The 12198-nt window shown below is 48.4% G+C and overlaps 1 protein-coding gene across 1 annotated transcript in view; it reads right to left on the bottom strand.

The window, feature by feature from the left end:
- NUP160 (nucleoporin 160) overlaps positions 1-12198 on the bottom strand; it is a 498934-nt gene that overhangs the window by 85386 nt on the left and 401350 nt on the right. Inside the window, exons 29-32 of the mRNA XM_086959753.1 lie at positions 6938-6995; positions 6603-6713; positions 4853-4976; positions 3773-3874 (exon numbers count right to left, since the gene is read on the bottom strand). Coding sequence (XP_086815879.1) covers positions 3773-3874; positions 4853-4976; positions 6603-6713; positions 6938-6995 — 395 coding nt within the window. The remainder of the gene's footprint in view (positions 1-3772; positions 3875-4852; positions 4977-6602; positions 6714-6937; positions 6996-12198) is intronic.

The raw sequence follows: 12198 nt of genomic DNA, 5'->3' as shown, positions 1-12198 counted from the left end.
CTAGGAGGGGGGTGGTTACACCCCTCTGCCATGCCGGACTTTCCCCAGGCCAGGGGCTGGTGTGCCCCTGGAACTGGTTCTGACCGGCCTATGCGTAGTGAGCACCGGGGTGCCACTCAGCAGTCACCTTCCTGAAAAGCCCTGCCTACCCAGGATACACAAAACCATGTCTGGGACGGTGCTAGCACCGCCCCGGACAGGAAACCCTTTGTCCAGGCCTCCCTCGCTGGAAGGACTCCCAGCAGCAGGAGGTCAGACTCGTGTCTGTGGTGGCAGCATCCATTTTGTGGAGCTGAGGCTTCAGTTAACTTTAACCGGGGTTCACAGTTACATACATGTCGTGTCCCTCTAGAAGGGTGGAATGCTAACCCCGTCGACAGAATTGGCGAGGGGTTAGTATTCCAATTCGTATGACACCTTACTCGACATGTTTTGATAAAGCAATACCAAAGTTAGCATTTAACCGCGAGGATTATAATGCACTTAAGAGTATATGGTATGCTATATCATGGAACAGCTATTAGGACTTGATTCCGCAAGCTGCAGCCAGGCTCAGCTCATGCCAGAGCACCATCTCACACGATTCCAAGCACTCTGCCTTCAGGATTGTCAAGGCCTGCCATAGGAGTGACTGATAGGAATCTGTGTGTCCATTTTAGGGTTAGATATAGGTATACTATATCTACAGCAAAGGGTGATTACACGACTTTGCCCCAGCTGTCATGCAGCCAGTTGTGTCAAATTTAGGAGGCCAGCCAGGGGTGGCATAATACATGCTTCAGCCCCTGGTAGGCCCTGGGTACACCTATGCCCTGAGTTACAGGGTCTGATAAGGTGGCCCAGTCCCAATTGGAAATGTACCTAGGGTACATGGAATCCATTTTAAAGAGAGAGCAGTAGGCCTGGGGTCCTGATTGGCAGGATCCCAGGTCGACTATGTCAAAAACCAGCTAAAACACAGGGCAAAAAGTTGGGGGCAACCATAGTCAGGATGTACCTTCCTACACCTCCTTGTACTGATCTGGTAGGTGTTGCAACAGTGTCTCAAGGGTATCATAATTGGACCTGTCCTATCTGGCTAAGAGTGCCTGAGTGTTGGCAATGCGCCAGATGTTAGCTGCCTGCGCTGCCACCCTTTTTCCTGAAGTTTCCATAACTTTTGACTCTTTGTCATGAGGAGGAGCATCACCTGTAGTCTGGGAGTTTGCTCTCTTACGTGCATTAGAAACAACTAATGAGTCCAATGGCAACTGTCCCCTTATATAAGTAGGGTCCGCAGGGGCCGGTCTATATTTCTTTTCAATCCTTGGGTTTACCACCCTGGCTCTAGTGGTGTCTTTAAAAATGTCATTAGCATGCTTTATCCCTTTTAGCATGGGCAGGGTCTTGACTGTTCTTTCGGAAGTGGAAAAGGTGTCGACAAGAAAGTCTTCCTCAACAGGGTCAGCATGTAGTTGCACGTCATGGTTACTTGCCGCCCTTTCAATAAGGGCGTTAAAGGCACTTGTGTCCTCAGAAGGAGATGTTTTCACACTGTACACATGAGTGTCAGGGACAGTCTGCGGATCCCTTGAGTCAGCTGGGTCTGCCCATGGTTGGGCTTGATCATTGGGATCAGTGTCCACATGATAAAAGGTCATCTTCATGTTCATCATCCCCTGCATCCACATCTGAGTATGTTGGGGAAAAATGTTGAGGTTCCTGTCCATAGTGATGGAGGGGTTCACAAGAGCTGGAGACGTTGTTGAAACCCTCTTCTTCTTCAAGGGAATCTTATATGATTCCATGGGTGTTTCTGGTATTATTTTTCTTTTGTATATGGACAGTCTACCAGTTTCTGAGTCGATGAATTGCCTCGGCTCCTGGTATTCAGGCTCCTCTGTAGCCTCCATTTCCGCCGACACTTGTTTAGTGGCGCCAATAGCTTGTTTCGGCTCGAACATCTTTGGACGCACTGAGGGTGGCAACCCGAATTTGATAGGTGTCGACGCGGTCTGAACTTGTCCGACCAGCTTTGGTGTTGGGGCCTTCTTTGGCCCGACCGCTGTAGCCTTATCCTTGATGCGTTGGAGTGACTCCGACACTTCCTTGGCTATGAATGGACTGGGGCGCGTCGACTCGACAGTGTCCTTGGAGCCAGTCTTCGTCTTGTCCGTAGGCCTCGACCGAGGATCGTTCCCGTCTTTCGGTTCGAGCCTTTTGTGTGAGTCGACTCCCTTCGGCGTCGGCCTTGGTGGTTCGACTGCCTTGACCTTAGTCTTCGGTGCCCCAACCGTCGGTTCGACGACCTTCTTGAGCTTTCCGGCATCGACGGCCATTTTCTTCGGCTCCGAGGGGTTTGAGGCCTTGGAGCCGACCAGAGTTAGTTGCACTTTCGGTTTCGGTTATGATGCTGTCGGTTTCCATTTCTTTGGATCGACCGATGGCGGTTTCGAAACCGATGGCTCTTTAGTAATGTTTGAAGCCGGGCCTTTATGCGGGGCTGTAGAACGAGACTGTAGATCTTGGGTAAGGCCTAGTGGCGATACCTCGACCTGAGCCTTATTGAGTGCGTCATCGTCGGCCCCCGTATAGCCGGTTGGGCCTAGCTCCTCGCCTGAGCTATCTTCTACAGCCCCAAGGGTCTCCACTTCGTCTCCTACCTCCTCGACGACGTTTTAGTCTTCTTCTTGCAGCTCTTAGTCTTCGGCGTCATACTCGGAGTCATGGCCCGAAGCCGGATCGGAGCGGTGTTCCTGATCCTCCAGATCAACGACCTCTTCGTCTTCGGTCCCAAAGATGTTTACGGGAACAGGCGCTGACTTCGACTCCAATCGAGCCGCGCGTCGAATCCGAAGAGTTTTCTTCGACCTGAACCGGGCATAGGCCATACAGTTAGCTTCGTTGTGATCCGGGGACAGGCACTTGTTGCACACCGGGTGGACATCGATGTGCGGATATTTTGCATTGCAAAGTGGACACCTCTTGAATGGACTTCTTTCCATTTGAGATCGAAGATCGGGTTGAGTATGGAAAGAAAAACCGTTTGAGTCCTCGATGTCCTCTCGAAACAAAGGTACCGAACCAAACCAAACGATACCGACGCTGTCGAAAGCCTTTTGGCTTTGTAGAAAGTTTTCCTAACTTGAGCTAAGATAGTAACATCCGAACCCAATGGCGGAAAAAAAACAATCTGAGGATGGAGTCGATGCCCATGCGCACTGTAGTCCAGGGGAGGAGCCACCTATCTCGTGATACTTCGAAGACTCTTCCAGGACAACAATGTGCAATCATCCGGACCCAACACTAGGCAGCGATCTATGCACAGATATGAATTCAGCAGCCCACATGCCTCGAACACACGCCTTCTCCCACCTCGCTGCCAAGGCCTGGAACGCCCTCGCCATCTACCTCCCTCGCAGAATTCAGGAGCGGCCTCAAGCCCTGGCTGTTCGAATAGCCCCATCTCATACAGCACTTGGATACCCTCTTGGGTGATTGGTGCGCTTAATAGATGCAGATTAAATTGGGTTTATTGGTGTGGGTACATTTAGGAATGTTTGTGGAATCTGTGGACTCTGAATGAGGGACAGAGTTTGGATTGGGAGTCAATATTTGCATTACAGTAATGGCGGTTCATGTGGTCGTCAGTCTGCTTTCATAAGAGGTTGTTTTTCTCTTTAACCCACTCGTTGTGGCATGATGGCACAGGAACTCAACCCTTCTACCCAATAGCTGCTGCTCTTTCTGCCAGACTTTAGACAAATCCACTTCCACGGCACAAAGCCTGTACCTGGATTCTTTGGTTGTGATGATAGTAGAGAGCTGATTGGCTGCCAGCCAGTCCCAAGCTTCTGCCTGTGCTGCCTCGCCTCCGAACTGCAGCTTGATGCACCTGGAATAGAGAACAGTTGTGTGGGTTTGTAATATTCTCTGCCAATCAGAAGAGAGCCAGTTGTCCAGCATGACGGCATGTTTTAGAATCAGTACTTTCTCCGCTTACTGTCCCCTCTAGGCTCTTTACATAGTACAGCACGTGGCAGCAGACCATAGGACAGCTACCTCCAATGGTAAGGGTGTGGGCAAACATCTGGTGAAGCAACTGGTCGCTCCCGGTGCCTGTACATAGCCCTGGTCATCGGGCATCATGAGTGGGGTGGGGGAAGGGGTTCTGGAAGGGGATGGGATGAGGATTAGAAACACTCCGAGCTTGAGACGTGAGCTCCCAAGGTGGCCTAGCAGGGTCACAGTTTGAAGAGGGATGCAGGGAACAGCAGAGCTGAGCTCAATCCTTAACAAGTGATGGAAACAGGGAAACATCTGGACTTTGCGCTATGGATTCACACAGTCCAGTACACAACGGCAACATGCGGACAGTCACTCAAAAGCAAACATCACAAAGACAGCATTTTTCAAATCTGCCATGGTCAACATGTCCTGCTGCTGTATTAAACTGTGGTCCTAAAGACCAAGACAGGTCGGCTGGGGGCTAAATCATTGGATTTACTACTACGTTTGGCAGGTGGAGCGCTGTGGACCGTCTGCTGTCGTGGGGTAAGGAGAGCAGTAGAGGCAGAACAGAGGGCAGTAAAGGATAAGCACATAGAATGAATGAATGCCAGGATTTCTAGAGTGCCTGGCTGCTCAGAGGAGCGCCCCAGCGCTAGTAACAGACACAAAACATTGTTGAGTGGGGCAGATGGACCAGCCCTCAGGGTACATAATGATTTCTGTAAATAAACAGCACACATCACTAGCGAGAAAAATGGAGACATGCCAATCTTTTCCACTAGTCGGGGACACACTGAGTGCTTCTTACACCCACCCACCCACCCACCCCATAGGTAGGAGTAACAAGCTCTTCTGCACTTACTTGAAAGCAAGTCCCTCAAACACAGGCGTAAGATCGAGCTGGAAGGTCTGGCAGAGAGAGACCGCAGTGTCGAACAATCCAGCCTGCACCAGGAGGGCAAGGATTTCATCAGCCGCAGAGCTCCCTGTGGTACAAATCAGAGGGTCACAGACCAAGTACAAGACATTCAAATAAACACCAGAAATGACCGTCTCATTACCAAAGGCCAGGGTTTGTGAATGCAGCTGTGTCAGCACCAGTGCTACAACACGAGTCTTATTAGACCTGCCTGTCCGATCAATGTGAGTGCTAAACACGTCTTCTTAGACTGATCTGTACTATCAGCGCAAGGGTTACAACAAGAGATTACTGTTCAACTGCCCTGTACAAATGCTCGGTGCTTTCATTGCGAGTGATACATCAAGAGATAAAGGCTACAAAGCCTGTGTGGAACAGCCCAATACCTGTATGATGGACACTGGATTGTTTAAGCTTTTAATACTGGGAAAGAACACAGCCCATTTGTACTCCATTAAAGACGTCAGCTTGTCCTGTGTAGTTCTTGTCCCATATGACGTTGCACCTAGTGTCCTGTATGCATTCGGTAAAGAGATACACTAATCAGGGTTACCTTTGCCCTGCTCATGGTGTCAAAAGATGCACTCTAATCCAGACAGCAGCTGTACAAGTTACGTTTATTGTGGTCAGATCATAATGTTCATCCGCCACGAGTTTTTCAGGTGAGAGTAAACGATGTGGCTCAACCTAGAGGATCAACTGCTTAAATTCTTGGGGTTGGCACAACGTCCTTTCTAGAAAATGTACTACACACGAGTCAATGGTTCACTACTGGGCCTAGGCTACGCGAAGACCTGCATGAAGCCAAACAACAAGACTACTTTTGTAGACTTGAACACCCTGCATGCCACCAGCGTAGAGGTCACGCAAATGTGAAGACCAGAAAAGGAAAGCTTCCAATCGAACCGAAGTGTAGTGTATGAAGAACCTTGCCTCACCAAGCAGCAAAGGCTTCTGTTCTCCGGTTTTATAGTCTCAAATGGTTTTGCCCATAGCTTGACTCATGATGCATACATTCGTAGGTAACAAACTTATGTGAAAACTTTAAGCACCTAATCTCTGCCTTATTCTCACGGTCTGTGCCAAAAACTAGCAAAACTACTTTCTTGCTGGCCCCGGCCTCCACCAAACAATGCATCTCGCCTTTTCCAACATCATTCTCTCCTTATGGGCCAAGAATCCTGCAAGCGAGCTGGGCACATATTTCCCAACGTCTAAAATGAGAAACTGACGGCCTCAGTAACTCAGAACATTGTTAACTCGTGTCTTATTCAATACCGACCTTTTATTGTTCCCCTATATTAGCCTTTTAGTTGCTATGTCGAAAACGACACTATTTAAGTCTGTAAGATCTTACTGCTCTATGTACATCGTGTTTTTAACTCATACCATATGTTGTTAAGCGCTCTGATACCCATGGGTCATAGAAAACTCTGCGCTATAGAAAACTGTTAATAAATAAATAAACATTGGTCACGCTTTATGCCATGCAAAAAAAATCACTTGCGTGAAGTGAGGTCTTTTACGAGCACCCGTCCAACAGAGGCCCTTAGTGGGCTTTAAAGCATTCCTTTAGATTGAGTGCTTCAAGCAAAACAATCGTTTTAGTTGTTCTTATGTCTTCAAGTTGAACTAAATGATATCAATGTTGTCAGCACCAGTTTCCGTGCCACATTTCTAAATGAATTTGAACCTGCAACAGCAGCTGTGGATGGGTCCTGCTGGGCCAGCGTCAGACGTGTGCGAGCCAGCACATACTCTTTCTCCAGGTCCCGCAGCTCCAGAATCTCGATCTGTCGCATACCTATGCACATGGGAAAGAGGTAAATGTCCAAGCTATCTATTGATCACCAAGTCCAATCAGAACGAACGTTGTCATAGGTTATGAGCTGAATGTACAGCTCTAAGGAAGGGAACTTAGTCAGGGAAATACAAGCACATTAATGGGAGGGACAGTCTGATGGCTGCAACTGCAAAGGGGCGACAACGAAGGCACACTCGGGGCACTAGGGTCGGTGGAAGACTTACTTGGCATTGTCGTCTCTCCATCATGGCTTCGCTTGGGGGAAGATCCTGGTCGTTCACTCTAAAATAAGAAGATATCATTTACTGACCTACAAAGAATGACCACAGATGTGAAAGTAATATGTATCAAAAGCCACAAAACTAGAAACTGCACTGGACGCAGGAAAGAATTAAAGGTGACACAGACAGCAGAGCACATGAGGCCAGAAAAAGTATCATTCCCTCAAGATCTGGGCTTAGCACATACTGGACAACAGAGGCTCCATGAGCAATGCAGATCCAGCCTCGTACGCAGCAGTCAATGTCGTGTGCATAAAATAAACTGGCTGATCTCACAAACTCAGGATCTGCACCACGTTCAGCAAGCACTCGATCCGAGAGCTGCCTCAGCTGCAACCTTCAACTCCTGGTGAAACTGCAGAAGCACGGTCCACATATACAATGCATACATTGTTGTGGGATCCTGCACAAGGGCTGTACTATTTGCTGTTCATAAATAGGAGAATAAACTAAGATCCCTTAACAGAGAACCGGACAGTCACAGGAGAGGCGGACACAAACGGACCAATACGTTGATGTGGGCTCCTTAACTCACTGTTGGCCGCAGAATTCATCACCTAAAATAGAACTTTAATCCTTCACTTTGAGACGCAGTAGATAAAATGACTTCAACCACAGCTTTTTTCAAGAATACCTACAAGTAGAACACGGATACAGACAAATGTGCTCAGCTATCAGTACCGTGGATAAAACTGGGCACCCAAGCAGGTCCTACAATGGGAGCCCAAACATGGGATTTGAGGATCCTGTCAGATTCATCACGCAGAGACGAGCCTTCTGTGGGAACCCGTCTGCTCAAGAGGGACACTTACTGCCAGAAAGGACGTGAATAGAAGGGAAATTGCAATAAAACAGCTACCACACAAGTGCCCATAGCGAGCAGAATGTCCACTTCTCAGTTAAAACTAAACTATCAAGATAAGCTTTTTAGGATTCTTCTTTGGGGAAAAAATTGAATGTAAACGTGAATCTGAAGAAAATCCCTTAAAAAACATTTATTGAACCTGACAAAAGTTATGTACTTTTAACACTAATGGTCCATTACTCGAATACTCGTTAATACCAAACCTACAACAGCTCTGCCCATGTGTGGGATCCAGACACAATTGTCCTTTTAAACGGAATGCTTTAAGGGATACACAGTCTAGTTCAGTTTCAAGGGTTGTTTCAATTACAACAGGTTCTTTATCGAAGAAAAAGCTAATGAATTTCAGTTAATGTATCCTGAAAAGTGATGCCTCTTTTTTGCATCTGTACAAAATGGGCATTTTGAAAAGGATCAAGTTACTTACTCTGTAGACATCTATTCATAGCACATAGTGCTGTAGATTGACATGCCGTGCAGATACACTTGCTGTACGTACTCCTGCCAAATAGACTTAGGCTCGGACATCTGCAACTTGTTTTTCTTTGAAGAAGTTTTTCGATTCATGAGGCATCATGGCTCCTCTGCGGATCATGCATTGTAAGTGTTAATAGCAAGAATATGTACAATATATACATTCAGAAACTATTTAAAAGAATATCTGGGACAATCCATGACTTCCGGTGAGGTGGGTGGGCACATATGAATCAGTCTTTAGTTAGTGTGTCCATGCTCAGAAGTGGGCGTTTGGGAACTTCCCCTTCCTTGCTGCCTACGAAAGGACTGGTGGGTTTTGTGGTTTATAAAGCCTCCACAACCTTTTTCTTTTTCAGTAACTTTTTACATCTTTGAGCAGAATAAATGCTCACAATCAAAATGAACGTTAAGTAGGAACTGCTGCTGTTTGAATCCTGAAATGTGCAGCCAAGCATGCCAGCCTAAAATGACAGCTATGTTTATACCCCTTGCAGAGGTATCAGCCGCATCTAACGCACACCTCACCGTAATAAGAAAGTGTTGTCTTTCTGCATGGTTGCCACCACTTTTTGCAAAACTTCTGTCTGATGTACTTTAACTGAGTGTGCCCTGGGCTCCTGCCAAACAGATACCCAGGGCCTGTGTTCTTTCCCTAAATCTTGTTTGAAGCCTAAACCAAATTGGCATCTCTGGCCACATGTCAGCCCCTGGTAAATTAAACCCTTGGTACCCAGGGCACTGTGACCAGAGAAGGCCCCTGAGGGCTGCAGCACTTATTGTGCCACCCTTAGAGGCCCTGTACCCTGACACCCACACACGGCCATTGCAGGCTGCGTGTTTTGGGGCAGAACAAAGTAAAGAGTCATCATGGCACACATCGCTGTGTGCCATGCTCACAACCCACTGCCCTGGCATACAGTCACCCCTCCAGCTGGGTGCCCTATGCCAATGGTGTGGGCACAGGTGCATGAGCCCTGCGCCCCTACAGTACCCAGGGTCATTCCTGGTCACTGTAAGTGCAGTACTGCGATTAAGAGTATATGGTGCTGGGAGTTTGTCATTACGAACGCCACAGCACCATCATGGCTACACTGAAAACTGACAAGTTGGATATCAAACTTCATAGCATAATAAACCTACACTGATGCCAGTGTGGGATTTAATGAAAAATGCACACAGAGGGCATTTTAGAGATGCCCCCTGAAAAACGACCTACCACTAGTGTCCAAGCTGATTGGCTGCTTAGGCTCCCCCCCTGGGTCGGGAGCGTGCTGCTCTGTGGGGCCTGAAACCATGCACATCCTGGGACGAGGTGCCAAGCCTCCTCCCCCATGATAGGCGGGGTCCAGGAAGGGGAAGCTTCAAGGGCTTGCCGCCTTTGTGAGCTTCCCCAGGCTACTTGCTGCTTTCAGCAACCGGTCCCCACTGGCACTACCCCCTACTTTAGGCAGGAGAACTGAAGAGAAAAACAAGTGAAATAGAGAGGTGTGCCCACCTCTGCCAACTCCCCCCCCCTCAGGTGGAGGAGGCGAGGTGAAGCACAACACTCAGTACCAGTCATCTTGAAGATGGGGGGACCCAGCCCACCAGAGTGAGGCATTTGCCCCCTCCCACTGGAGGGTGGCATAAAAAGGGGGTGTACCCACCCCAAGAAAGGGACCAATTGGTCCCAACCGTTACTTAGCTGTAACACCCCAAAATCTAGTATTTAGGGGGCACCCCGATCCTTGCCTCCTCAGACAAGAAACTACAAGATGAAGGAGGACTGAATAGCTGTGCCGAAGCTAACAAGGAGGGCGCCTACTGGTTTGACCCCAACCCTACTTGCCTGTCCCCAACTCGAACCTGCAGAAGCAAAACTCTGGTGTCTCCTACAGCCAGAAACCTCAAGAACCCAGAGAACCTGCCCTGCCTTCCAAACCAAACCAAAGACTTTGTCTCCTGTGAAAACTGGATTTGTTCACCAACAGAATCCAGCTTCTGCGAAATCCGCGAGTCTGCATCACTCTTCACCCAACGCCCACGGCCCGAGTTAGAGCGGCCCAACACAATGAGGAGGGCTCCTCGGCGATCCAGACCCGAGAACCAGTGACCCCTGACCTGCCTCAAGCCGAAGACTGCAGCCTAAATCCGGAAGGTGCCCACAACCACGACCAGGAGCTGATAAGCAGATCCGATACTAAAAAGGCACCCCTGCACCCGACACACCACGGCCTTGAGTGGCCCAACCGACGGTGCGTAACCAACCCCCAGCATCCCAACTTAGCTCTCCAAGACTAATAGAGTCTTCACGCGAATATAAACACTTGGGACTTATCTTCGACACCGACGGCTCATTTGTCAGGCAGATGGAGGAAACTAAAAGAAGAGGGGCCTTGATCGCCATCACATTGAAAAATCTAGCAAACCAACTATCGGGGCCGACCCTGACACCATACCTAAAAGTCATCCAGGCTAAATTGCTCCCCTCAATTTCCTTCGGCAGCGAGGCACTACGAGGAAGAGACTCCAGGAACCTAGATAACATCCAGGTAAAAGCATATAGAACTCTGTTCTCACTTCCGTCTTACACCTCGCCTGCTCAAACAAGGCTGGAGTTTGGCCTAAAAAAACAAGACCTTGCAAGACAAGGAGCCTACATTATCTGCTGCCACAAACTCCGCTCTGCCTCCAATGACACCTTAAACGCGATGCTGTGGCAAGACATACAAAGCAGGGATGAATCTCAGGCACGCTCCTACTTGAAGGCAGCATTGGGGGCTGTCAAGGCAACCGCACTTTGGGACATGCAACTGGGGCACAACCCGTTTAAAAAAGCGGTTTGGAAAAACGTAAAAACTCTTTCGCTAATAGAGGACAAGGCAGCTTTTGCCAAAAGAAACCATGCGTAGATGACATTAAAGACGTATAAATCCCTGACACCACAACTTTATTTCAGCCAGGGCTACCCAAAAATCAAAAAAACTGACGTTTTTGAAATATAGACTAGGGATCCTGCCCAGCAGAGAGCATCAACCACCATGGCTCAGGAGCAATGGCCATGAAGTCTGTCCGCTCTGCAATCTAGCAACGGGAGACATACTCCACATGACCTGTCTCTGCAAAGAGCTCCGACTAGTCCGCCGACAGCTACTAAGGGACCAGTTCAAGCAGATAGGAACCAGCACACGAAGGCAGGCTGTGCTTGCATGCTTGAACCCTGCGAACACAAAACTGAATTGTAGATACGTCAAGTTTTTGACTACAATAGAGCAAAGACTACCAAATCTACAACTTGCAGCAACCATTGGTTATTATTATTATTGTTATTATTATTATTATTATTGCATTTATTGAGCGCACAGCTACCCGGAGGTTTCCCGGCGCTTGCCTTGGGAACCCGTCCTGGCTTTTCCCTGTGAGATAGCCCTACAGGGCATCCCCAAGGTGAAAGCCAGGCATCCCACCGCAGGGGGGCCGTTGTGGAGATTAAGTAAGCTTAATGCCCAGAGTTGCAGAGTGAGAACCCATGATTAGAGCAGGCACCGAAGCGAGAATTATCGAGTCCGTAGACATTTGAGCTACAGACCCTGCCGCGTCGGGAATTGAACCCTGGTCCCGGGCCTGACCTCAGCTTCAGGGTCTGCCTGCTCTAACCAGTGAGCCACACTTCTCCACCTAACGGACGAACTTTGGGCTACAAATGACTAGCCCGCCCCGGCTCAGGGAACAATGCTAGATAACTACTCTCGGTCTCTCACCGCATGGTCTTCGATAAGGACGATTACACAGACTACTTTTTTACCACATTTTAAGAAACTGTTTTAAATGCAACGATTGTATTGGTTTTAATTAGCTATACATAATAAAATGTACTTACTTA

The sequence above is a fragment of the Lissotriton vulgaris genome, chromosome 2_2 (genome assembly GCF_964263255.1).
Source record: "Lissotriton vulgaris chromosome 2_2, aLisVul1.2, whole genome shotgun sequence".
NCBI classification, from domain to species: Eukaryota; Metazoa; Chordata; class Amphibia; order Caudata; family Salamandridae; genus Lissotriton; species Lissotriton vulgaris.
Note: the sequence above shows the minus strand (reverse complement) of the source record. Positions and strands in the feature narration are given on the sequence as shown.